The sequence below is a fragment of the Hibiscus syriacus genome, unplaced genomic scaffold (assembly GCF_006381635.1).
Source record: "Hibiscus syriacus cultivar Baekdansim isolate YM2019G1 unplaced genomic scaffold, ASM638163v2 tig00110478_pilon, whole genome shotgun sequence".
Lineage (NCBI taxonomy): Eukaryota > Viridiplantae > Streptophyta > Magnoliopsida > Malvales > Malvaceae > Hibiscus > Hibiscus syriacus.
In genome coordinates, this window is record NW_024062755.1 from 1,052,692 (window position 1) to 1,080,483 (window position 27,792).

A 27,792-nucleotide genomic window follows, 5' to 3' on the forward strand; every position below is an offset into this window, starting at 1 on the left:
CTATTATATTTTCGATCAGTCTATTTTGCTTATTTGTTTAAAAAATTAATTTTAATTTTTTATGTTATTAATTTATTCGATTTTAATTTTGATCTTAACAAAAGTTTAGTTGGGTTCTACTGCCTAACAATGCTACAATGTCTATGTTGTTCACCTACTTTAAAATAAGTGAGATGATTAATTTGGAGAAAATATAAGGAAGTATCTGTTTATAGGTAACTCTCAATCCTATGACATTGAATATTACACCTTTTAACATAAATAGTGTTCAGATTTAAAATCTTAAAAAATAATAATAATTCTTTAAATACCGATATTGTTTTGTTCATGCGGAGATCTCCATTCTTGCTGCTTCTATTTCGGCCTATGATAATCCATTCATTGTGAACCACACACGGTCTTGATTCAGTTCCACGTAGATCCAATGGCAACGTGACCTTCCCAACAACTCGTTATGAGCTAATCCTTAAGTGCTCCCATTAGGACCAGAATAAACATCCATAGAAATTTTGCACGACGAATCCCTCACGATTCTATCGATCTAAGATATATCAAGCCTGAAACAAACGTCCAACGATATCTGAGAAGAAGAAGAAGAATAGTTGCTGTCTTGTTGTGATACGATAAAAGGGATCATAGACACTTGGTGAGGGAAGTTGTTGAGTTTAATCTTGCAAATATATGGAAGAAAGGGTTGATTCTTTAGGGGGAGGTGTTTGTTGTCGGTGGAAATTTCAGCGCCACCAGGATCCTTACAAAAGGGCAGGGATCCATTTTCGGAGTTCCAGTCTTCTTTTGTTTTTTCTTCTTTTACAATTAATGGTTGTTAGGGTCACGTGTATTTTAAAGCTAGTAACCAGATAGGTTTTATATTTTTTTAATGCCAAGTCATTCTTCAGTTAACGATCAAGGGGTAAAAATGAAAGGATCATAACATAAAAGATTAAACTTATTTTTTTAAATCGGTGATTAAAATCGGACGGATTAAAAAAAATAAGAGACTATTCGTATAATTTATTCTTGTTTGAAGCCTAATATTATTATGGTGTTGGTACAATTTATTATATTTTACTATATTTTCTGTATTTAAATTAATTTACTATCTATTTGTTATTCAAAAAAAAAATTTAAAAGAGAATTGAATGTGGAAATGAAGATGGTTGAATAATTAACCTTTAAATATCATTTATTTTGATCAACCATATGCTTTAGGGATGTTAGTGGACGGGGTTTGTGAGGATCCTATGCACGCAACTAAATTTATTTTATCTAACATCATTGTTTGTATTTTAATATTATGTAATAATTTTATTTTCTGATTTTTTTTTAATTCAGCTTGAAGTTATATTTTATTTCTTGGATTAAAGGGTCACAACAATTTAATATTATTTTATCCAATTTTATTTCATATATATATATATATAATTCTAATCCTACTTAAAATGAAAAAAATAGAAAGTTTTAAGAGAATAAAAGAAATACGCATACTGAATTTAAAACTCGTAATTTAAGAGAATATAAGAGAATTAAATATATTCACAAGTTTACTTATAATATTTTTCTTATTTTCATTCATTTTGATCTTATCTTTTTGCTACGTATTCTTTTTGCATGTCCAAATCCACACGACATGCCACGTTAGCTGCATCATCATAGGCGGCTTATAGTTCTAAGTGGACCTCTTCTAAGATTAATAAATTTGTGAGAGTTGATTCTATTGTATGTTTTTAGATTACGAGCTTCACTTTAAATTATTTTATAATTTTATAATTTTATCTTCAAATTATAATTCTTATTTTAAATTAATATTTATAATTTTAAATATCATTAATCGTTTCTTTTGATAATAAAATTATTATAAAAATTATTAACTAATATGTATTATATAATAATATAATATAAAATGAAGAATAACCAATTTTAAAGATAATTAATATTTTTTGACGATTTTGATAACATAAAACATCATTAGTATATACTAATAATTTAAAAATAAAATTTAAATATATCAATTTTGAATAAATATTATATTTTAAAAACAGGTCATACAATCAATTCTAATTTTTTTTTCTTAAAATGATATATATATATGAAGTCGAAATAATAAAATATATATAACGAATGTCAAAATCTACAATGGGTAAACACGAAAATGAGAATAATTTAGAAGATTTGATGAGAATAATTTAAAAGATTTGAGAGTGAAAGAATAAGAAAGTGACCGGTTTATATTTACAATTCATATAAATAATGACTCTTGGGAGTAAACTTAGAATGTCATTAAGTTTTAAGTACTTTTTGTATAATAATTAAATAACATCTCTCCACAAACAATAGTATATTATATTTTATACAATATTATATGATTGAACACACTCAGACCTATATATTAACACATTGCAACAGACTGAACTAATCCAACTACAATTCAATTAAATTTTTAAATTTGTTTAATAACCAATATTTTTAACATCTACTTGTATAAAAAATAATTAAAATGTGAAACTCAACTAAATGGTAAATACCCGATATTTCAAATAAAAAGTTAAATCTTCTGTTGTACTCAAATAAAACTTCCTTTAGCCATTGATTTATGGTGTACGTAAGTTCAGATGTTAGTTATTCTATATACTATAAGCGTTCCTAAGAATTGGAACTTAATTAAATTCAAACTACAAGCAATAAGAAAAATATCAATTGATAAAGCAAATTAGAAGACAATATACTATGAAGTACAGCTTGGCATCCAGATGTAGCCAGCTCATTATCCAATCCTTATAGGATTGGGGGATTAGGGTTGTGATTGAAGTTGGGAGAACTCCACCAAAAATATCTTAAAGGCAAACATCATTTTAATTTTTTGATGTTTGCTTGTCTACATATCTGTATCCGACACATTATCCGTATCTGACTCATTCACATACCCAAATACGTACGGATATTTTCTACGGATTGACCCTCCAAAAACGTGAACAGACTCTAAAAATATTTCAAACACACTAATAACCTAGGTATGGGATATATGAAATGGATCTCTCTAGATTCTACATATCACAAGAGGACTTTAAAAAATCAAACATATTCATGTCAGATACATATTGATATTCGACACACACATGAATCCAAGTAACATAGTGCTGCATGCTAACTCAACCATTTCCAGAGGTTTGATACCAAAGCCGTGCTCTTATACCACCAAATCCATGCCTCCTAGAAAAGAAACAATGCAAAAAAAAAAAAAGAGGGGGAGGGGGAAAAGAAAAAAAGACTAGGAAAAAATGGGAAAAAAGGGAAAATAGAAGACAAAAACGAGGTAAGTTTTCAGCAATGCCATTACAGTCCAACTAGAAATCAACAATCAGAACAGAACATCAAACTATCTACCAATTAGTTGAGCCAACAAAAGTTCATTGAAGAACTAAAAGCTAAACCCCGAAGGAAACATCACAGCCAGAGTATTAATATCTAGGGTACAAATGCAAGCAAATCTAACTTAACAATTACTACCACACAAAGGGCTCAGCCAACAGTGTCATGAAAGATTACCTTGGAAAAAACCATGAAATAATTTTTTAAAGTGATCAACCGATCTTTACTATGGGGCTCAAAAATAGACGCTGTTCATCCTCGCCAAGTCTGGTTACACAGGACCTTAAAGTAGCTTTGGAAAATAACTTTCCTTGAAATCAGAGAAAAAAGAAAAAAAAAAGAAAAAAAAAATACAAAGTAAAAGATAGAACCAAACCTAAACTCAGCAGTCACCTTATATGACAAATAGACACGAGAGGAATTTAAGAAAAATATAAATTTTATAGCACTAGCTCTCTGCCACAAAGCAACTGCATACCTTCAAATAGATAAAGTAATAACCAACCCTCCAAACTGATCACTGATAGGTCCAACAGGAACACCTTGTAAAAACCTGCATGAGTTGGATATAACAGGCCGTCTAGACCATCAAAGACATATAAAAGTGGACCTATGATCAAGCACATCAATCGAAGGCCAAGAGTTGTAGTACATTCAAGACTGCTAGAAGACAGGTGACTGGAAGAAAATAAAGACCAGCATGTGTTGGAATCTAAACAAGGATGCACGCTTGCCGACACATACACAAACATAAATAGAGGTAAAGAGGATAAATCTAAACCAGGCTGCAAGCGTTCAAATAAATACTTAATAAATTACAGTTCAGCAGTAGAGATAATGGTCCAACATACATCTAGCAGTAAAGAAGCTTGCTACAAACATTGCACGGTTGATTGCAGAAGTAAGCAGAACACTGCTTGAAATACTTTATCCATTGTAAATGTATGCTCAAAGACTTCAATGTCAATCTGTTCCACATGCCTGCAAAGGATAAAAGAGCACAATGGCATACATTTATGAAGAAACAACAAATGTCTGAAAAATCCAAGCATGAAAAGAAACACTGAGCAATGTCTTAAGTGAACTGTTGTTCATATGGGAGCCAAAAGCTCTCATTAAACTTGGATAACTTCTTCATATCTGAACAAGTTTGGATTGAACCAAGGCTAAAGTGGAGAGTGAACACTCAGACAACTTGGAACAGCTTTAGCTCAAAAATCCCTAAGGTTCAGTAGCAGACAAATCCCACAGCTCATTTCTGCTGAGGTGAAATAGAATGATCTTCTGATCCTGCAAAGAATTTATAAGAGTTGCTATTAGTCACCAACTGTATATCTTTATTAGTGTTATTCTATTTTCAGTGATTTTTTACATTACCATTACTATCAAGCCACTGCTTACTACCTGATCTTTCAAGTTCGTTTGGCCCATCTGCATTCAATCTGCTACTTGGAGAGAGTTCTTTATCACTGCCAAACTTTGGCAAATATCTGCTTTTCAGTTCCTGATCATCATGTACTGAAACTTTTGAGTCATAAGTCTCATATTTTGAAACCAAAATCCTGTCATCCCCTGTATTTTATGAATCATCCACAATGTAAGTAAGCAGCTCATACAATTTCCAATCATTCTTATTGTTTTACCAAAATGTGAACTTTTATTATTACCATCAAAATACAACTTACCCTCAGCTGACTTTGACCTTGATCGCCTTCTGGGCCTTGAGTCATTGTCTTCAGAACTTCTCAGAGAAGATCTGCTTCCTCTAGCACACATAGCTTCAGCAGATAATAAATGTTTTTTGTCATGATGTTTTGATCTTTCATCTATTTTATCAACAGAACGATGTTTGCCCTTGGTAGACCTTGACCTGGAAAGCCTTCGGTGTTTTGATCTATTTTCATCAGAATTTCGGGAGGACCGCCTGCTTCCTCTGTGATGCTTGCCATCAGCAGATCTTGACATTGATCGCTTTCTATCACGATGCTTGCCATCAGCAGATCTTGACCTTGACCTCTTTATATCATGATGCTTGCCATCCGCAGATCTTGATCTTGACCTTGACCTCTGTATATCATGATGCTTTCTATCCCGATGCTTGCCATCAGCAGATCTCGACCTCGACCGCCTTCTATCCTGATGCTTAGATTTCTTATCTCTACTTCTTCCACTCCTCTCTTTGGAGTAATGCCTACCTTCAGCAGATCCTGATCGGGACCGCCTTCTTTCACTATGTCTCAATTCATCTTTTTTCACTTCATCAATTTTACTGTTCAAGTGAACCTTGTCTTCTACAGAAACTGATCTGGACCGCCTTCTGTGTTTTGAATTGTTTTCATCTGCAGAAGACCTCTTTCTTTGATGTCTACCTTCCAAAGATAATGACCTGGATCGCCTTCTACTGCTGTGTTTTGTTTTTTCATCTAGGATTTCAATCTTTTTGTTGTCCGAATCAGCAGAGTTTGATCTAGAGCGATTTCTATATTTCAATTCTCTTTCATCATCACGCTTTGGGGATGACTTATTTCTTCTCTGATGCCCTGGTGATGTTGAACCAGGATGGGATGATTTCCTAGGCCTAGGTGAACTTTCTCTGCTCTGTTTCAGGGAGTCTGAATCTACAGGGGGTGATTTTCTATTTCGAGGACTAATACTCCTATTTCTCCTCGAAATAGACGAATGGTTATCGCGTGATCTCTCTGCATCTCGTCTGCTACGCCTTCCATTGTCATCCCTATCTCTATAAGTGTGTCGTTCACTTTCGTATCTTGAACGATGGTGAGACCGCACAGGTGACCGGGACCTACGGTCACGTCGGAAATGAGGCAGAGGTAAAAAAGAGCGAGACCTCCTTCTTCGCCTATAACTGATTGGTGATCTTGACTTGGACCTTGACCTTCGCCTATAAATAATTGGTGATCTTGACTTGGATCTTGATCTTCTCCGGTAACTAAGGGGTGATTTTGATTTGGATCTTGACCTTGCACGGGAAGTGGATGGTGACCTATAAACAGGAGTTATGAATCGGTATTACTCAAATCTATTATTAAGGTTTGAAGTCTAACTTACAAACAAACAATGGAAGACTTTGATCACTTTTTGTTCCTAATATGTAAAATATCATCTCAAGACAAAACCAAGATTTGGAAACATGAGAAAATCGTTGCAAACAGAACTGTTGCGTTGTTCTGCTCATGATAAAATAAACTTAAGGGAGAATGCAAGTAACTGTATTATTTAACAATATGGAAGCAAAGCCAAAATTAAAATTAAGCCTTAATAAAAAAACATGCATGCAAGGAAGTGGACTTGTCCTGATGAGGAGAAATACCTAGATTTACTCTTGGTTTCCTTGTCTTCTGTAACAAGCCCATCAGCCTTTAGCTTCTTACTTATTTCTGCAGCCCTTGCTGCAGCTAACTCTGTTGCAGACTTCATGCTTGCAGCTCGGTTAGCTGCCTGCTGAGTAGTTAATGTCTGTTGCATAAGCAAAGCCTGTTGGAATTGCATCTGTTGCATGGCAACAGCTTGCTGCATCATCAAAGGCAGAGATGAAGAAATCACTGATGAAATAGCTGGTTTTGGAGGAAGAGTTTTGGCCATCTCCACATTTAACGGTCGACCACCAATATCCATATTGTTCAATGCCAATGCAGCTGTTGCTTCCTCAGGTTTTGAATATTCTATGTAAGCAAAATGCTTTGAATCAGTGATTGTACATTCAACAACTGTACCACAGAAGCTAAAAAGCTGCTTCAACTGCTCCACAGTGAGAAGTGGGTTAAGATTGCTAACTTGTAAGGTTTTTTTCAATGAATCACCCTTTGCAGCTTTGTCAGGAGATCCTGAAAAGCAGTAACTGTCAGGTTGGGCATTCAACTGAAATAAATAAGGCACAGAAAAAAAATTAAATAAACAAGATAGTGTAAAAGGTACCAGATGAATCTTTGGTTGACTGAGTTTGTGCCACCTGCGCAGCATGAGCTTGAAGGGCCTGAGCAGCAACAATAGCCTGCGCTGCAGCCATTGCAGCTGCGGAAGGTGCCATAGGAACCTGACTGAGAGTTCCCATACTGGTTGTAGCTGCCAAAGCAGTCATCAGCAAATTGTGTGGGGGATGGTTCAATTTGCAGTCAGTTTTGGCACAACGGCCATTGAGGTATTCTCGACAAACTTCACCAAGAGATGACCCCATTCCTGGCAAAATAGCACCACCTGAAGCACCAGATACGATGCCTGGGATCATTCCCAACAAGCCAGGGAAAGCTCCAGAAACAGATCCTGTATAGTTTGGCATGTTGGGCATTGTTTGATTTACAAGGTTTGGATATGTGGAAGCAGGAGCCACCCCTAGTACAGCTCCAGTAGAAGCACCTGCAATACAACAAATTCAACATCTGCACCATGAGTACTAAGAATGCAGTCAAAAGCTATGCCCAAAACTGAAGTCACACATATCAACAATAAGCACGAACAGAAATCCAAAATGAAGTTAGAATGTTAGATGGCAATGAGCAAAATTATATGAAGGTGAGTCACACCAAGAACTTTTCTCATTCCAATTTGTGAGCCTTCTTCAAATAGAACAAGGAAAACAATACCATCAGTAGACTGAAATTCATATGAAAAGCAACAGCTACTCCAAATACTTGAGGATAAAGAAATTAACATTAACCAGGACAATCAAATAAAGTTAACAAACATAGAAAAATTCACATGGCAAGTAACAACAAAAGAAACAAATAAAAATGAATAGACATAGATTCAACAATGTTACCTGCACTGAAGAACACAGGGAATGGGCTACCCATGATGGGTTTCCCATTGCATTCAATGTTCACCATATAGTTCCCTCTCTTGGGCACTACATAAGTCACAGTGTAAGTCCCATCTCCCATATCCTTCACAATGCCCTCCTGATCTGAACCCCCAACACCAACACCTGGAGAAACTTTCACCTGAATCTGCGCACCCCCACTCTGTACTTTCCTCCCATCTGCATCCTTTGTCACCACCATAAACGTGGAGGCTGCACAGGCGGTGCCACCCGCTGTTCCTGGCCCTGCTGCCATACACTTGACAGGATCCACAGGTCCAATTGGCTTGTCCACCAAGTCACTGGTCTCATCCTCGGACTCACTATCCGATGAAGCTGCCACAGCATCCTTGTTACGGCTCTTATCAACATCTTTAAATGTGGCTTCAAAAGCCGCTTTGGCAGCCGCAGTTTTTTCTGCCTCACTTTTCAGCTTGGCCTCTTCAGCTTGTTTCATCCATATAGGCTTCGCGGCAGCCGAGCTTCTATCCGCCATCAAATTATAAAATCTAAAATTCTAAAAGTAAAAAAAGAAAGCTAAAATCACCAATCATTCAAAATCCAAAATCCAACAGCGAAATATTCCAGATCAAATTAAAATATTGAAAAATAAATAAATCGATCGAATGTACTCCAATAAACCTAGAGACTCCATAACTAAAAGATAAACCAATTTCAATTTACGATTCAGATGCAACCCCAGAAAGAGAACCTACCGAATTGGTAAAGCAAAACCTTGAATTCGAAGCTAAAAAGGGGGAAAAGTAAATTAAGAATTTGAGATTCTACTTCTCGTGATTCGATAACTTTTGGAGTGCATCGGGCTATGTTTGGATGCAAAGAAAATTAAGGAAAAGGGGAGAAAATATAAGGGAGAAGCACGTTACCTTATGCTGTTAATTTCGTATCCGGCGGCCAAAATCGGGCGGAAATGACTAGATGAATATATATAGGGCAGACAGCGATGCGATGGGGAAAACCAGGATCCAATTATTAAACTTTTTAAATAATTAAAAAATGTCAAATTCCTTTATTAGTGATTGGAAAGTGCTTAATTTACGAATTTCATTTATATATTCTAATTTGATCCTTTTTAGTTCTATACTTTTCAATTTTTAAAATTTTGATCCCAACACAAATAATTGTTACAAAATCTGGTAATCGAGACTTAAAATCTCTTAATAAAGACTTAAATTAGAATAAAATCTAAGTTGAGAACTTATTTCTTAAAAAAAAAACTCTTATTAAAAAAATAAACTTAATAGATAAAATGACTCATAAACTATACTCAATTCATATTTTAACTCTTACTTTTTAGTCAAATGTTATCCTTAGAATATACTATCGTTAGCACTTTATCTTCCATGCTTTCACCCGACAATGATTTTGATATGAAGCTTTATCCTCTAGAGCTTTGAAAGCTGAAAGATGAATGGTACTTTTTTGAGAAGATGAAAAGGACGATTAGAGAGATCAGAGATAAAGAAATAAAACGACAAAATATGTATGAAAAAGAAAATGAAGTGGTAAAGTTTATTTTTTATTTTTTCAATTTAATAATTTTTTATATCACATAAATAAAAATATATACATATTAGTATTGAGGTATTAAAATTTTACATGTATCATTTTTTTTATCGATTGAAAGGTTTATATTTTTTAACATAGGTAGTAAAGAGGGTCACGAGTGTTGGCATAAGTATACTTTAAGGATCTTATTTGATAAAAAAACTTTAAAGGCTAAAATAGGAACCAAAATATGGTTTAAGGGCCATTTTATCTATTAATCCAAAAATAAAGTAAGTCACATATAGCAAAATGATGAAAAACGAGGGACTAAAAGCAAAATAATAGGGACTATCGCGGGATTCGTAAAGGATATTCAACTAGTTTGTTTCTCCAATGATTGTGTAACCAAGTACCGAACTTCGCTTATTTAAAAATATTTTTAAAAAATTACGTAATTAATTTTTATTTTTCTCATCAATTCTTGATTGGTATCATGGGAATGGATTTATAGTCCATTAATTCCTATTTTCGCAGCGTGCCAAGAGAAATTATAGACAAAACGGTATATACAAATTCAAAAAGGATTATGATATTTTTTTGAATTTTTTTTTGGATAAATCAATTCAGTTTTATATCCAAAAGAGCAGTAAACTGCTTCAAAACACATAATGTTCTTACATACAATATCAATACTTACAACACTATACAGCAGAACAGAAAACATCAATGTTCAATACCCCATTGATTACAAAGAATATTATTGACATAGTCATTTCTATTTATTTCTCTACCCTTAAGTTGAATAGCAACAGAGTCTTTAATAGCAAGGAGTAAGACATTAACATTTCTTGAGCGTCCTTGGTAAATTCTCTTGTTTCTCTCCTCCCAAATAATGTAAGTAAAAGTAGTCCAAGCTAGCTTTATAATAGTAGTGAGCAGCGATTTTCCTTTCCATGAAGCACAAGCCCATGAAATGTGAGCATTCCATGAACATGTTCCTCTGCAAATGCCATTAAGATGCAGAACAAAGTTCCAAACAGAATTTGCCACAGAACAATGTAGAAACAAGTGGTCCCTAGTTTCCATCTCTTCATTACAAAACACACAAATACCGTCAATGTTTAACCCCATTCGAATCAGCCTATTTTTGGTTGGTAATCTGTCAAGGAAATCTATCCAAGTAATAATACTTACTTAGGGACATGAAGAGGAAACCAGAATAATTTATGCCAAGTAACCTTGTCGTCTTTGTTACGGATGTGATGCCATATGTCTTTGATTGATTGAGTTCCAGAAGCAAAAATGGGGGCAGCCTGATTCCTCATACTTAGCAGTTTACGAAAGCTCCAGCTTGTATTGATCCTAGCATCCATAGTCCAAAAATCAGAATTCTTGATAACATAAGTTTTGATCCAAGCGATCCATAGCGAACCATCACCCGCAAGAATTTTCTTGATCAAGTGCAGTATACAAGTTTTATTCCAAGATTTTATATCTTTTAGACCAAGACCCCCTTCATATTTTGGGAGGCAAAGCTTATCCCATTTAACTCTTGCACCTTTAGCAGCAATATCAGAACATTTCCAGAAAAACCTTGAACATAACTGCTCAATCCGATTAAGCACAGATTGTGGAAGGATTAGCTGCCTACACCAGAAATTAGTGATACTGTGAAGAACAATTTTAATGAGCTCGAGTCTTCCAGCATAACTCAAATGTCTTCTGGACCATTTATGGAGACGGTCTCTAATATTGTCAATTAGAGCTATGCAGTCTTTCTCCGAAAGCTTTCTAGATACAAGTGGAACACCCAAGTATCTAACAGGTAAGCAACCATGATTAAAACCCGTAATATGTTTGATTTCTCTTATTTTCATAGGTGAAATTCCAGCAGTGAAGAATTCACATTTATGAGCATTAAGTTTAAGGCCTGAAATTTCATAGAAGTGATCAAGAACACTAATTACCCCCACAACAAATTCTATATTCCCTCGACAGAAAATAAGCAAGTCATCTGCAAAGGTGAGATGAGTTAACCCAATCTTTTTACATTTAGGGTGGAAGCCAAAAATACCTCTAGTAACAGCTTTGTTGAGAATACTAGAAAGGATATTCATTGATAGTACGAAAAGTAAAGGTGAGATGGGGTCCCCTTGTCTTAATCCTCTAGCACCTTTAAAGAAACCAATTAGACTACCATTAAGTACCGAGCAGTAGTGAAACAAGCCTCAACCCATTTAATATAGACTACCATTTTTTTGAATTTTTTGTCTAATTGTTTAGTGTTATTTTGATTTGATTTGGGTTTAGGTATATCCGAAGGCCCAATTTTCAACCTCGACTACCGATCCCTCCGGCCTCTTTTCGGCTGCTGCAATCACTCCATTTCATGGGGTGAAGCTTTCGCTCATTCTACGATCCATACCAAAAGATTCTGTGATAAAATGATATATTGTTCACTGGCCCGGGCATGTGTGCTGGAAATTCACAGGCACGGGGCAACAAAGGTTCAACGGACGGGGCAGAGCCAGGACCCTACAGGGCGTGTAGTGGTTATTGGTGATGAAAATGGAAGGGTTCAACGGGGCAAGATTGGTTCATGTAAACTGTCTTAACAGTCACTTAAACAAGTGGTGAAGGGAAAAATTGTCACCACACAGTCGAACAAGTCGGACCGTGTCGTGATAGCATAATTCGAAATCATGTTTTTTTAATTTAATATTTTGGATCAAGTATCCTAATAAAAGAATCCGTTTTACAAAAGATTAGTATCCTATTTACCACCAATGGAGTTTTTTTTTTGTAACTCCTGATGTTACTGCTTTACTTATGTTAATGTGCTTTAATTTTACAGGAGGCTTTGAGATGCATCTTTAATATATTACTTAGGTCTATCAGACCTGAGGTTTTTTTATTCGTATAATAACACCTTTAGTCTTCATCACTTACACATTCTATCAATTGGATCCTAATTATAAATAATTCAACTAAATTTAACCTTTGATGTTTATAATTCTACAAACTGGTCCCTAGAAATTGCTTCACTACCCATTACCATCCTTGTCATCAACGCACCACAGTATGAGAACGACTGCAGTAGAAGACAGATTTAACGTTCTCTACTTTCCATTGATCGAACAAAACTAAAGTCAACAAAAGTATGCAAGGACCTAGAGCAAAATGTGAAACATGGACGTATTAAAACAAAGATTATGAATACAAAATTCATGCACTAAGAATAAACTATGGAAAAGATTCTTTGGGAATGGGAAGTAATCTTTTCCTCTAAAGAATTTTTTTTGTTAATATAATGAGCTAAGATCCATATTTCACTCGAAGTCAACTTTGTCATCTTTTAGATACATTTTATGTTAGATTTGAGTTGGCATTTAATGCCCAAATTAGTGGTTAGGCTGGCTAAAGGACCTAATTAATATAATATTAATATTTGAAGGATTCAATTAAAATATTTTAAAATTTAAATAAATTAACTTCATTAAAAAAATGCTAATAAAAACTTCGGGAACGAAAAGATTAAAGAATTTTCTGGTTAACTACAAGCAAAGTTGAGCAAAAATATATAATTAAGCTGGTAGATTGACCAAATAATATATTAAAGAAATGACAAGTTATAACCTTGTCCCTTTGTCTGGAGCACTATCTTGGGATTATTGCCGTGTTGGTCTGAAAATTGTATTAACAATTGTAATATCATCAAAATTTCCACTCCTTATGTCCAATCTATCACAGACAGCTAGAAGAATTGCTATATTTTTAATGACTTGACTTAAACGTAGGCATTATTCTCAAGCAGTAAAGATTGGGAAAGAAGACTTTGACATTTCCATGCAATGCCAAAGACTAAGACTATCATAAATATGTTGTATTTGAATCAATCTTCCTTCACAGCCATTGCAACCAGACATGAAGACTCTTCCTTTCCTAGTTTCACTCTTCTTTCTGTTTTCATGCTTCCTTTCTCTTGTGTTTTCCTTGGATGATCTCCCAATGCAATGCCTTGATTACCAGAGATCTTCTCTGTTACAACTGCAGCATGATCTTTACTATTCCCCAAATTTTACTTTCTCTTCCAAATTTGAGCTTTGGGATGTCAAAACTGATTGTTGTTGGTGGGAGGGAGTTACCTGTGACGCTTTTGGTCATGTCATTGGGCTTGATCTTAGTTACAAGAACATTTCAGGCAGCTTTGACTCCATTTTCGATCTCCATCACCTTCAACACCTTAACCTTGCTGGAAACAACTTTAACACCACTCTGCTTTCCTATGGGTTTGATAAACTCCCAAATCTAACTCATCTCAACCTTTCAAGCTCATGTTTCCATGGCCAAATTCCAGTGAAGATCTCATTCTTAACAAGGTTAGTTTCTCTTGATCTCTCTAATCAAGATGATTGCTATCGGATATATTATCACTTTCTCGACCCACACAATGGTATCTACGACGATGATCTATTGCCTTATGAACTTCAACGACCTCTTAAATTAGAAAATCCAGATTTCAAAACATTAATCAAGAATTTGAGGAATCTAACAGAGCTTAACTTGGATGGAGTGGACATTTCATTTCATAGTATCAAATGGTGCAAAACAACATCTTTAGTACTTTCCAAGCTTCAAGTGTTGCGTATGTCAAACTGTGGTTTAAAGGGTCCATTATGTTCTTCACTCTCCAAACTTGCTTTTCTTTCCAAACTTTTCCTTGGTGGGAACCCAATCTCTTCTTTACCTCCCAATTTCTTGGAAATATCCTCTCGCCTGGTTTCTCTTAGTTTAGCGAATTGCGGTTTGAGTGGGTATTTTCCAACAGAAATTCTACTATTGCCAAAAATCCAAAGCATTGACCTTTCAGCCAATTACGATCTTATGGTTGAATTCCCAGAATTTCCATCAAGCAGTGCTTTACGGATTTTGTCTCTTTCTGGAACATATTTCGGTGGGAAAGTACCTGAATCAATAGGTATCCTTAAGTTGTTGACAGATTTAACTCTTAGTCAACAGAGGCACCTTTTGCAAAAATGTTGCGCAACTGTCACAAACCTGCAATTAATGTCACACAGAACTGAGATAATGAGATCACATAAAATGACAAAAATATAAACAAGAACCATGTCTAGTTGACGGATGTCCTTTTATTCAATACGAGAGAAAAAAAGATGTTAACTAAAAGACAAATATCATAATACCATTAAACTACAACATATGCCCACCAATAGAGAGGGACACATAAAGTGACCCTTTTACTAGCTGGTAAAATGAATAAGGGCCCTTGTGCAACCCAACATAGCCATGAAGTGAAAAAATAAGAATAAAAAAATCAAATCAGGTGATATTCTGGCCTTCAGTTTCATAAGAACAGTGTTGTCAGCAACTTTCAACTAAAGGTAAAATCTTTAACATCAGCTTCTGAGGCGGAACTCCGCATTAAGGAACTTGCAAAATCTTTTATGCCAGCTATATTCTGGATTCTCTGTATCTGATGCAATCTTAATGTTATTCCAGTGTTTCACCCCCTTTTAAACTTATTAAACGGCAGTCTCCTTTGTTTCAAAGAGAACGCCAGCACACTTGCATCCAAATATAGGTTTAGATCTAGAGAATAATTAAAAAAAAGCAACCCCAGGATAATTACCTGGAATCCAAGTAAAAGTCCATATAAAACCTACTTGCCCCATCGTAATTTCCGATTTTCAATAAGATATCTATTTTAAATTAGTTTCTAGCTGTCAATCTCTATTTATGTCCACTGATCTCTCTGCAAGAAGAGACTACTTCATACTCCAGAACAGTTCTGAACTAAAGATAAAACTAGTTAATCACACATGATATAAACTATAGAATTTATATTCTACAGATGATATAAGCTATAAAATCATTATACTCACACATCCCATCTGACATTGGTCCCCAATATGGAAAGACATCATGCAGAAATAAGCTACATATCACATAGAAGTTGATATAAACAATTCAGCCATAAAAAGACTTCTATAAACCCCATAAGAACACCAATCTTATCAATCCCCGATAAACTATGGACACCACATCAGCATCTTACTCTAGTTCAAGCGTTCCAAAGTGAATGCTGAGATAGAGGCACTAGTTAGGATCACTACCTATTCTAAAAATTAACTCATAGAATAGACTGCATTAAACCTATAGCAAATAAAGAAAAATAGGTAATTATCTAATAAATCCAATTACTGATCGAAATCCCATTTCATCGCTTTAGAACCTCCCTTATACCCATTTTGCCTAAAGGATCTGGTCAATGATATATTCTTAAAGATCCAGCACTTCAAATTCCATTCAATCTTCAACCAAAGCCTAGACCCTAAATTCAAAATTGGCCTCAGCATACTGAATATCTCATAGGGGACCCCCCAAAATCCAAATTAATACTCAAGAAAAATAACCTACAATTATAGCACTTAAATTCCCTATTTAAACAACATGGCATTGTCCATCAACTAGTTCCTTCCTGATTCATTTTTCCATCATTAAAAGATCAAAGTTTGGCAGCAAATTAATATAGATAAATTATAAATTTGAGGAAATAAAAACATCATAGTGTACTATCCTTAAAAACCCATCAACAAAAAACAAACATCCCATTGAAATTTGACCTTATCCTTTAAAATCCGTTCTAAAAATGTAAATCTAACGGATATTCAATAACAGAATTTCCCATATTTTACCATAAAAATTAAAACAAAATACATAAAAAGTAGAAAAAGCCTGAAAGGAACTTGAATTAGAAACTAACCTTTTATAACAAATCAGATCTTGGGGTTTCAACGAAGCTAATTAAACTACACTCTTTCACTTTTTATTTATTTATTTAGGTTTCTCTAGGGTTATTTTCGTTTTATACTTTGAAAAAAAGGAAAATTAAAAAAAAAGAATAAGAAAAGGTTCTCGAGATGGGAAAATGGGAATAATATTTACGGGGAAGACGATTTGTGGACGTTGGATTAAATTAATGGACGGTTGAGATTCTTTACTTTGGGAAGTGGAGATCGTACGGTCCGTCATGATTTCGATTTGATTGATGAGTTTCTTGCCTGGGTTGGCATTTTCTTTAGATTCATCGTCTAACTAATCACCCTTTTTATGTTAATACTGCTAAGTTTGGATTAAGAGTTATTATTATGTATTTTTTACTTTTATTTTCTTTTTTGTTGAAAATATTTTTACTTTTATTATTAATAAGTTTTGGTTATTATAACAAATAAGTATTTAAAATACCATTTTGTCAAAATAAGCACTTAAAATTATTATTATTTTATCAAAATAGATATTTAAAGTACTTTGTGGTCAAAATAGGTATCTAAAATAATGTCACATGTCAATTTTTTAGAACTTAGATGAACAAGATTGAATAATTTATATACTTATTTTGATTAAAAAATATTTAAATAAAAAAAGATATACTTTTATTTAAGATACAAGACATAAGTTTTTTATTATTAGTAAGAGTAAGTATTCAATCAAGTTAAGTTAAACCAAGTAAAAAATAAGTTAGTTAAATTGATAAGTACTATTTAATCATTCAAATTTTATTTGAAATATTTTGAGTCTCATGTCTAACTTTAGTAATTAATAGAGTTGTGCAACAAAAATCAATTAATCGAAAATCGATCTGAATTGAAGTGTTTAGACAATTTATAGACCATAAATTTAAAAATTACATATATTTCGGATTCAATGTGAATTTATTTAATTTATAATTAGTTTTAATTATTTTATAATATAAAAATAAGTCTTTTATATTTTAAAACCAATAAAATAACTTAAAATATTATATATTAATAATTATTTTTAACTAGTTAAAAAGATTATTTTTTTTTAAAATTTAAACTCTATCAAATAATATTTGAAATCCATAGAATAAAATTATTTTATCGAAATAAAATATAAAATCTCAACCCTCAAAATTAATAAACAAATATAAAAAATTGAGGTTGATCCAATAAAAAATCATCAAACAATTAAAAAATAAAAAAAATTAAACCGAGTCCAATCATATACACCCCTATTAGTTGATGTCAAGCATCGTGTCTAATTGTAGATTTTTACCTTTGGTAAAGATGATAATTTAATCTGAATTTGAAGGTTTAGACTTGATATGAAGGTTTTGTAACAGAAAAATTAGGTTTATATTAGTTCTAAGTCAAATTTTATAAAAGGTGATCGGGTCGAATTTGAGTTTAGGGTAAAAAATATTTGATTCTACATAATTTGAAATAATAATATATTTTCCTTCTATATATTTATCTTAAAATTCTAATCAGATTTTGAATCCAATAAAACCTTCCTAAATTCAAATCAAAACAATTTCGGATGAAGGAGGTATTTTTCTTAAATAATGTCGGATTGATCTAAAATCCGATCCAATCCGACCCGTGATCATCCAAATCATTTCCAATATTCTGTATAAGATTTATTTTATACAGGGATCATCTTCTTTTAACCGCTCCCATAGTTATCGAAGATGTTTATGAAAATGATGATGGCAGTGTCCGTCGCTCTTTAACTTTCCGTCACCTTATCTTCAGAGAACTGAGGGCTGAGTACAGTCTGAAGCTTTGCTATCAAGGGATGGATTGTTCGACAAAAGTGATTATGGAACAGAGACGAAGAAAGCCAGTTCATCTTCCAATTTGATGAGTATTTGAGTTTTGCCATGCTTTCAATTTGATTAATAGAGGCATTCAGATCATTGCTGCGTTTTGTTTATAACTAGTACTAGTATGTCATAAATCAAACATTGAGTTGGCCTAGTTCGACACACGAATATCTCTAATTAAAACATTGAATCATAACTCAAGAATTTTTATTAAAAAATTAATTAGGTTTTTTGAATAGATTCGTTTTGACGTATTGTTACATTACGTTGCGATGGTGTTTTAAAATTACACTCCTTCCCAACAGGACCAGTGATAGGAGATCCTTTCGTTCTTCCCCTGCCTTTGATGATGACACCAACATTATATTCAAAATATGTGTGGATGTCGTCGTCCATTCTATACGAAGGTTTGCTTTGTTGGACGATGATGGCCGGCCACACCTTCCACAAATTGAGCTTTTCCTTTTTTTACTACAGCCATGACCATGTCGCCAATGGGAGGTGATGGGCGCCTATTGACACACCATTTGATCCCTATGACTGAAACGATGTAGAAGTTCTTGGCCCCAGTTTTTTCCGTGCAGTTCACCGGAGTCGTCACGGGTGAACTCGGGGACATGCTGCTCTTGTTCTCCACCGCACTTCCCTTCCCGGCTTCGACATTTTGGCTGGCCCTTTTTTACTCCTCCGTTTTGCTACTTGTTTTGTGTTTTGGACGATGAACACAATTGAAATGAATATATAATTAACATTAAAAACAATTTCTCCTCACAATTGTGATTTCTAATTAAATCATCCCTTACAACACTTAACGGCATATATACATGAAGTATTTCTTCTTAAAATTCTAATTTTATCAAATTATAAATTATTTGCTTTAATCAATTATATTATACAATATCTATACTATATAGAACTCTTTACTTTTATTTTTTTGAATTAAAAGATACTAAATACATTCAAACCTATATTTTTTATAGTTGTTTCCATTACCATTATATCAGTCAACATATTTCTGTCATTTTCAGTGACTTGACTAAAAACAAAGTGGTTAAATATTGTTTTCTTGCACCGTTAATGATGGGGTCGGACAAAAAGACTTGGGCTTTTGCATTTATGCAAAAGACTTAGACCGTGAAACAAAGTGGTTAAATATTATTTTATTGCACTATTAATGACGGGGTCGAACAAAAATATTTTGACTTTAAAAATATTTGATTTAAATTAATTAATTAATAAATAAATATAATAGTGATGACTATAATAAAATGATTTCTCATATTATGTTATTAATCAAATTAATTGTTTGAACATCATTTTTCATGCAGGAAAAATGTCTCAACTATGCTCATCATTTTTCGTCATCTCCTTACCCTTCAAAGTTATTTCACAATATATCAACGCCGAACGAAATGTTCTTCTTCCCACTCAAATAACAGCTCGGCAATCCGCCCTCCATTTCACACTGGAACTCAACGTTTCGCCGTGCAGATGGCCGGAGATCAACTGCACTGACAATTCCGTTACCGAAGTTCATCTTTTGGAAAAAACATCACGGTGAGTGTTCCTCCAACTATATATGACCTTAAAACCTCACTTACCTTGACCTTTTCTACAATTCTATTCCCGGAGAGTTCCCAATACTATACAATTGTTCAATACTTCAAATCTTATACATTTCCCAGAACTATTTTGTCGGTCCGATCCCCGACGAAATTGACCAATTGTCGACTCTGGTTTACTTGGATATTAGTGCCAACAACTTTTCTGGTAATATTCCACCAAGTATTGGAAGATTACCGATGTTGAAGTCGGAAACCTGTTCAATGGGGCATTTCCTAAGGAAATTGGTAACCTATCCAATCTTGAGGTTCTGGCAGTGGCTTATAACGAGTTTTTTCCCATGAAAACACCTCAAGAACTTGGTCAGATAAGCAAGTTGCGGTACTTATGGATGACGAAAACCAATTTGATCGGTGAAATCCCTAAAAGTTTTAACAAATTTTCCAATCTAGAGTACTTGGACATGGTTGTAAACAATTTGACAGGCTCCATTCCCAGCAGGCTGTTATCCTTGAAGAATTTAACTTATGTTTCTCTCTTCCAGAACATGTTGTCTGGTAAGATTCCCGAAACCGTCGGTGCGTCTAATTTGATTCAAATCGATCTTTCAACAATAATTTGACAAGCTCCATTCCGAAAGACTTTGGAAAGTTACATCATTTGGAGTATCTGAATGTGGAAAACAAAATGTTACGCGGAACATTCCCTGTTTGGTCGGAGAAATTGTCTGCATTGAAGTTTTAACAATGAGAAAAAACAGATTTTATGGTGAAATTAAACATTTCAGAAATACAATTCTTTTCCCAACTTCGGATGTCTTGGACGTTGCTTCTAACGAGTTTTCTGGTGAACTATCCATTGATTTCTTTCATGCCACTCAATTGAGATCGCTCAAGATCAGTGGAAATAAGTTGGAAGGGAAGCTGCCAAGATCATTAGCCAATTGCTCAAAACTCGAGGTTTTGGACATCAGAAACAATATGGTTCATGATACATTTCCGGTCTGATTGGTGAAGTTGCCGTCCTTGAAGGTTCTCATTCTACGAGCAAACATGTTTTCTGGTACAATTACAGAACTCAATACAGAAAGTGGTTTTCCAAAGCTGCGTATTTGGACATTTCTTCCAACAAATTTTCAGGTGAATTGTTCGTTCAATTTTTGCAAAGTTTGAAGGGATGATGCAGATGACTAATGAAGACAAAGCAAAGCTGAAGTACATCGGAGAGGGTTACTATCTAGACTCTGTTACAATTTTCAACAAAGGGATTGAAATGCTTTACGAGAGAGTCTTGACTATTCTTACTTGTCTTGATCTTTCCAACAACAATTTCCATGGGAGAATACCTGAAAAGAAATACAGATTCTCAGTTCATTCAAAGTGCTAAACTTTTCCCATAATAGCTTCTCTGGTAAAATCCCATCAGCACTTGATAACCTAAAAGACCTCGAGTCTTTGGATCTCTCAGTGAACAAACTCTTAGGGAAGATTCCTCCACAAAATACAAGTCTAACTTTCCTGGAGGCACTGGACTTGTCTTGAAGGGAACATACCACAAAGCAACCAATTCAATAAATTTTCAAATGACTCTTATCTTGGGAACCCCAAATTTTTCGGGCTGCCATTGTCAAGGAAATGCAATGAAGTTGATCTTCCAATGCCAGCTCCTCCAGGGGAACACAAAGAAGATTCATGGTTAGATGCAATGTCTACTTGTCAAATTGCTTTGGTAGGCTACGGTAGTGGTTTGGTCTCTGGGATATGCATTGTATATACACTGCTGAATGAGTTGGGAAAGAAATGGGTTTACAAGTTCAAAACCCATGGGAAACAAAATAGAAGAAGATCAAGGTGACTCAAGGTGACTCATCAGAATTAGTGTTTCAGAATCATCAGGTAAGCATTTTCTTAAGAAACTAGAGTTCTTCTAATTTGAAAAGATAGTAGTTGTAAACTACTATACATATGTATATTCTTTTATTCTTGCAGGATGTACTTGGAGCAGGACATGGAATGAAAATTTAGGAGGTACTTAAAACAGGCCAAGCTGAAGCAGAGATTGGCAACTTGAAGAAAATGGTAAAATTTTCTAACAAATATGAGCCCTATGGATTTGCCAGAGTATGTACCTGTTTATTCATTTTAGCATCTAGGTCCCTATGGATTTTGTTGTTGATCATTCAGTACAACTTAATGTGACAAGATCTGATAACTATTTCAATAAATGGCGGATTTGTCCGCTGTCGGAAACATGCTAGTTATTCCTACTAGTTCTGGAATTATATACATATACATATGCATGTACATGCATACAAGTTCAGGGTAGTTTGTTCAAATGAAAGAAACTTTGGCACCTAGTCTGTCTCTCAATACATTTGAAAGAAACTTACATATACATATACATATACCTGAGACTTGTCGTCTTTAACAATGACGGAATACTATTTCTTTATGGTGTGGTTCATACATCAATGATAAATGCATTAGGAATTGGTGGAACTGAAGCAGAGGCAGCAATGGTAGGCCAGGAATTCTCAACCCCTTTTTCCTTATTTTCATGAATCTCTATGTAGTTAAAAAGCTTATCCAATGCTTTTATTTGCAGATTATGCAGCCCCTAAGCATGTTATTGCCTGGTGTTGTTCATGAAATTGCGAGATGGTGTAAGAGCAACCCGTCTGGATTTGATTTTGACAAAGATGTTAAGAAGGCATGACGTTGGCATATTTGTCGAGTTTTATGGTTAGGTATATGACCACAAATCTTGACAGAGGTAAATGGCCTTTGTCCCCCTAAAGCTTCAAATCGTTCCGTGTAAGTTGGTGGCATTTGAAATAGAAAAGCACCGAAAGTATGATACAAATTTTGTAGCTGCAGGTGGTGGCTCACTCTGTTCGCATCACCAAAAGGCTCTTTGGATGGAGAAATGAAAGAGGTGACAAAGGGCCCTTGGCTTTTTCGTGATGATGCTGTTACATTACATATACTCGCTCCTGTCTGATTCGTGTAAATCCTTTCCATAACTTAATTCCTATGCAATAGGATAAAATTTGGTCATTAATAGATATATAAGCAACACATGCACACTTTTATCTACAAAGCATTCCTCTGTTAAAAAGAACTTTTTAACATGAAATTATTATTATTGTTGGCCATCTACAACAAAATTTAAAACTTAATAATAAAAAATTTGATTAATAAAATTCCCCACAAAATTAACAACCCTAATAAGATTTTTTTATTTTATTAATATAGTTAGTTAAGATCCATATTTCACTCAACTTTAGGTCAGCTTTGACATATTTTAAATACATTTCATGATTGATTTGAGTTGGCATTTAATGCCCACATTAGTGGTTTTGCTAACTAAAGGGCCTAATTGATACAATATTAATATTTTAAGGATTCAATTAAAATATTTTAAAATTTCAATAAATTAACTCAATTTAAAAACAAAAAAAATGCTAATAAAAACTTTGGGAACGAAGAAATTAAAGAATTTTCTGGGTAAATTCCAGAAAAGTTAAGCAAAAATATATAATTAAGCTGGTCATCATCAAGAAGTTTTGTCATCAAATAGATGATTTTGTGCTTTCTTTCTTGTATTTGATGGGGGGGGGGGGAATGGTACTTTCTGTTACATATTCTAGCTTGATTCATTTTCAAATTACATCCAATTGTGTAATCAAAATATTTTTTATTTGCACCTATTTCGAATAGCTGTCACCAGCATCTACACCTATTGTCTATACAGATCATAAACTTTTCTTTGAATTATATATTGGTAGATTGACCAAATAATATATTAAAGAAATGACAAGTTATAACCCTGTCCCTTTGTATGGAACACTATCTTGGGGTTATTGCCGTGTTGGTCTGAAAATTGTATTAACAATTGTAATATCATCAAAATTTCCACTCATTGTGTCCAATCTATCACAGACACAGACAGCTAAAAGAATTGCTATATTTTTAATGACTTGACTTAAACATAGGAATTATTCTCATGCAGTAAAGATTGGGAAAGAAGACTTTGACATTTCCATGCAATGCCAAAGACTATGGCATAAATATGTTGTATTTGAATCAATCTTCCTTCACAGCCATAGCCACCAGACATGAAGACTCTTCCTTTCCTAGTTTCACTCTTCTTTCTGTTTTCATGCTTCTTTTCTCTTGTGTTTTCCTTGGATGATCTCCTAATGCAATGACTTGATGACCAGAGATCTTCTCTGTTACAACTGCAGCATGATCTTTACTATTCCCCAAATTTTACTCTCTCTTCCAAATTTGAGCTTTGGGATGTCAACACTGACTGTTGTTTGTGGGAGGGGAGTTACCTGTGATGCTTTTGGTCATGTCATTGGGCTTGATCTTAGTTACAAGAACATTTCAGGAAGCTTTGACTCCATTTTCGATCTCCATCATATTCAACACCTTAACCTTGCTGGAAACAACTTTAACACCACTCTGCTTTCCTATGGGTTTGATAAACTCCCAAATCTAACTCATCTCAACCTTTCAATCTCATGTTTCCATGGCCAAATTCCAGTGAAGATCTCATTCTCAACAAGGTTAGTTTCTCTTGATCTCTCTAATCAAGATGATTGCTATCGGAGATATTATCACTTTCTCGACCCACACAATGGCATCTACGACTATGATCCATTGCCTTATGAACTTCAACGACCTCTTAAATTAGAAAATCCAGATTTCAAAACATTAATCAAGAATTTGAGGAATCTAACAGAGCTTAACTTGGATGGAGTGGACATTTCATTTCATAGTATCAAATGGTGCAAAACCACATCTTTAGTACTTTCCAAGCTTCAAGTGTTGGGCATGTCAAACTGTGGTTTAAAGGGTCCATTATGTTCTTCACTCTCCAAACTTGCTTTTCTTTCCAAACTTTTCCTTGGTGGGAACCCAATCTCTTCTTTACCTCCCAATTTCTTGGAAATATCCTCTCGCCTGGTTTCTCTTAGTTTAGCGAATTGCGGTTTGAGTGGGTATTTTCCAATAGAAATTCTACTATTGCCAAAAATCCAAAGCATTGACCTTTCAGCCAATTACGATCTTATGGGTGAGTTGCCAGAATTTCCATCAAACAGTGCTTTACGGAATTTGTCTCTTTCTGAAACATATTTCGGTGGGAAAGTACCTGAATCAATAGGTAACCTTAAGTTGTTGACAGATTTAACTCTTAGTCATTGTAATTTTTCGGGACCCATTCCATCATCAATTGCAAATCTTAGTCAACTGGTGAACCTGGATCTATCAGGTAACAATCTCAGTGGTTTAATCCCTCCATTTCATAGATTTGGAGTTCCAAATCTTGCATATCTCCATTTGGGTGGGAACAGGCTTTCTGGATCAATAAGTTCTTCTTTATTTACCCTTCCATCATTACAGGTTCTCTCTCTCGAAGAAAATCAATTAGATGGAAAAAATCATGACTTGCCCAATGCATCATCTTCATTGATTGAGGAATTAAATTTTGGCAAAAATTATTTAACAGGTCCAATCCCGAAATTTATCCTTCAACTTCCAAGGCTTGAATGGCTTTTTCTTGGAGGCAATAGCTTTAGTTCCATGAAGCTTTCCTCGTTTGTCCAATTGAAGAATTTAAGGGATCTCGACCTATCCGATATAAGCTTGTTAGTTGAAAGCAACAACATCAGTATTAATTTTCCCCAATTAGAGAGCCTATGGGTAAGCTCATGCAACCTCACTGAAGTTCCAGGATTCTTCAAAACACAAGACAAGTTGGTTGAGCTAGATCTTTCTAACAACCACATACATGGTGTTGTGCCTAATTGGTTGTGGAAGAGCACTCTTCAATTGTTACAGCTTTCTTTCAATCCCATTGATTTTTCAAAACAACTTCCCTTAAGTGATGCAAACTTCTCTTTTCCAATGCTGAGGGAATTATATATGGGATCATGCAACATAAGTGCATTTCCAGAGTTCTTAAGGAGTCAAGAAAAATTACAAGTACTCGACCTTTCAAATAACCGAATAAGTGGTGCAATACCAAACTGGGTGTGGAAGAAAAGTTTGTTTGACCTGAATCTTGCTAATAACCATCTCTCATCTTTGGACCAACTTTTACCCAACCAGAGTTTTACTTCTTCGTAGGCCACTTTGCTTCGACCTATTTGTGATATGAGTCAACTATCCACTTTCGATGCATCTCATAACAATTTGAGTGGCCCCATTCCAAATTGCTTGGGCAATATGAGGGCCCTCCGATATTTGGATCTTCATGAAAATAACTTTAGTGGAACCTTACCAGATTTTGCAAAATCACCCGATTTAGGGTTACTCAAAGTTAGCGATAATAGACTGGAAGGGAAGTTGCCAAGATCATTGGCGGAATGCACTCAGCTTGGAGTCTTGGATGTGGGAAACAACATGCTGCGTGATACATTCCCTTTTTGGTTGAAGAAATTGCCTATGTTGACTGTTCTAGTATTGCGGGAAAACAGATTTTATGGTCAAATTAAACATTTCAAAAATAAAATTGTTTTCCCGACTTTGGATGTGCTGGACATTGCTTCTAACGAGTTTTCTGGTGAACTACCCGTTGATTTCTTTCCAGCCAGTCAGCTAAGGTCTCTCAAAATCGGCGGGAATAAATTTGAAGGGAAGCTGCCAAGATCATTAGCCACTTGCTCAAAACTTGAAGTTTTGGACCTCAGAAACAATATGGTTCATGATACATTCCCGATCTGGTTGATGAAGTTGCCTTCCTTGAAGGTTCTCATTCTCAGAGAAAACAGATTTGATGGTACAATTGAAGACTCTGAAACCGGACATGACTTTCAAAACCTGCGCATACTGGACATTGCTTCCAACAATTTTTCTGGCGACTTTTCCATTGAATTTTTGCAATGTTTGAAGGCAATGATGCAGATGAGTAATGGCAACAAAGCTGAGTTGGAGTACATTGGAGGGGATTACAACGGAGGGGAGTATTATGAAGATTCTGTGACTATTGTCAACAAAGGGATTGAAATATTTTACCAGAAAGTTTTGACCATTTTTACTTGTCTGGACATTTCCAACAATTGTTTCCATGGCAGAATATCCGAACAAATACAAATTCTCAGGTCACTCAAAGTGCTAAACTTGTCCCATAATAGTTTCTCTGGAGAAATCCCATCAGCACTGGACAACCTAAAAGACCTTGAGTCTTTGGATCTCTCAATGAACAACCTGTCAGGTAAGATTCCTCCACAGCTTACAGGTCTAACTTTCCTGGCAGCATTGAACTTGTCTTACAACCAACTTGAAGGGAGCATACCACAAAGCAACCAGTTCAATACATTTTCAAATAATTCTTTTATTGGGAATCCAAAATTATGCGGGCCGCCATTGTCAAGGAAATGCAATGAAGTTGGTCTTCCCATGTCACCTCCTCCAAGGGAAGAAGAAGAAGATTCATGGTTAGATGCAATGTCTACCTGGCAAATTGCTTTGACAAGCTACGGTAGTGGTTTGGTCGCTGGGATATGTATTGGATTTACAGTGCTGAATGAGTTGGGAAACAAATGGGTTTACAAGTTCCAAAAGTATGGGAACAGAAGCAAACGAAAATTCATATTTGAAAATCAGCCGTAAGCATTTCCTTTTGAAACTGAAGTTTTTCTAATCTGAGGAGATAGTTGTTACAAACTATGATAAACACACTTTTAATTTTCTTACCTCGTTCTTTTTTCAATCTTGATAGTTAAGAGATACTTGAAACTGTCCAAGCTCAACTGAAGATCGATTGTTAACCTTATCTTTAAAGACTTTCGTTATCTATTACATGGAAAAGGAAGAGCAGCGTACCAGAATAAAGCACAGAAAAGGATATGCTAGAATAAAATCAGAGGTGGCGGCTC

General features: G+C 34.7%; 3 protein-coding genes across 4 annotated transcripts; 2 read left to right on the forward strand and 1 right to left on the reverse strand.

Moving 5' to 3' along the window:
• Positions 1-4,139: 4,139 nt before the first annotated feature.
• Positions 4,140-9,095, reverse strand: LOC120128291 (serine/arginine repetitive matrix protein 2-like). 2 transcript variants are annotated; one of them, XM_039145995.1, is made up of 8 exons: positions 9,073-9,095; positions 8,147-8,694; positions 7,306-7,743; positions 6,701-7,214; positions 5,489-6,373; positions 5,055-5,377; positions 4,747-4,941; positions 4,140-4,659 (listed from the first exon to the last, which is right to left on the reverse strand). In XM_039145995.1, the coding sequence occupies exons 2-8, from the start codon at positions 8,679-8,681 to the stop codon at positions 4,622-4,624; spliced, it is 2,928 nt and encodes a 975-aa protein (XP_039001926.1). In that variant the 5' UTR covers positions 8,682-8,694; positions 9,073-9,095; the 3' UTR covers positions 4,140-4,621. The 2 variants fall into 2 exon arrangements, with proteins under 2 accessions (XP_039001926.1, XP_039001925.1); XM_039145994.1 differs by lacking the exon at positions 9,073-9,095 and adding an exon at positions 8,902-8,987.
• Positions 9,096-24,118: 15,023 nt separating this feature from the next.
• On the forward strand, positions 24,119-26,041 carry LOC120128357 (receptor-like protein 34). Its single transcript, XM_039146045.1, has one exon. It carries the CDS (start codon positions 24,119-24,121, stop codon positions 26,039-26,041), a length of 1,923 nt encoding a protein of 640 aa, XP_039001976.1.
• A 27-nt stretch (positions 26,042-26,068) lies between these two features.
• LOC120128358 (receptor-like protein 53) lies at positions 26,069-27,526 on the forward strand. Its single transcript, XM_039146046.1, has one exon. It carries the CDS (start codon positions 26,069-26,071, stop codon positions 27,524-27,526), a length of 1,458 nt encoding a protein of 485 aa, XP_039001977.1.
• The last annotated feature ends 266 nt before the right edge of the window (positions 27,527-27,792 follow it).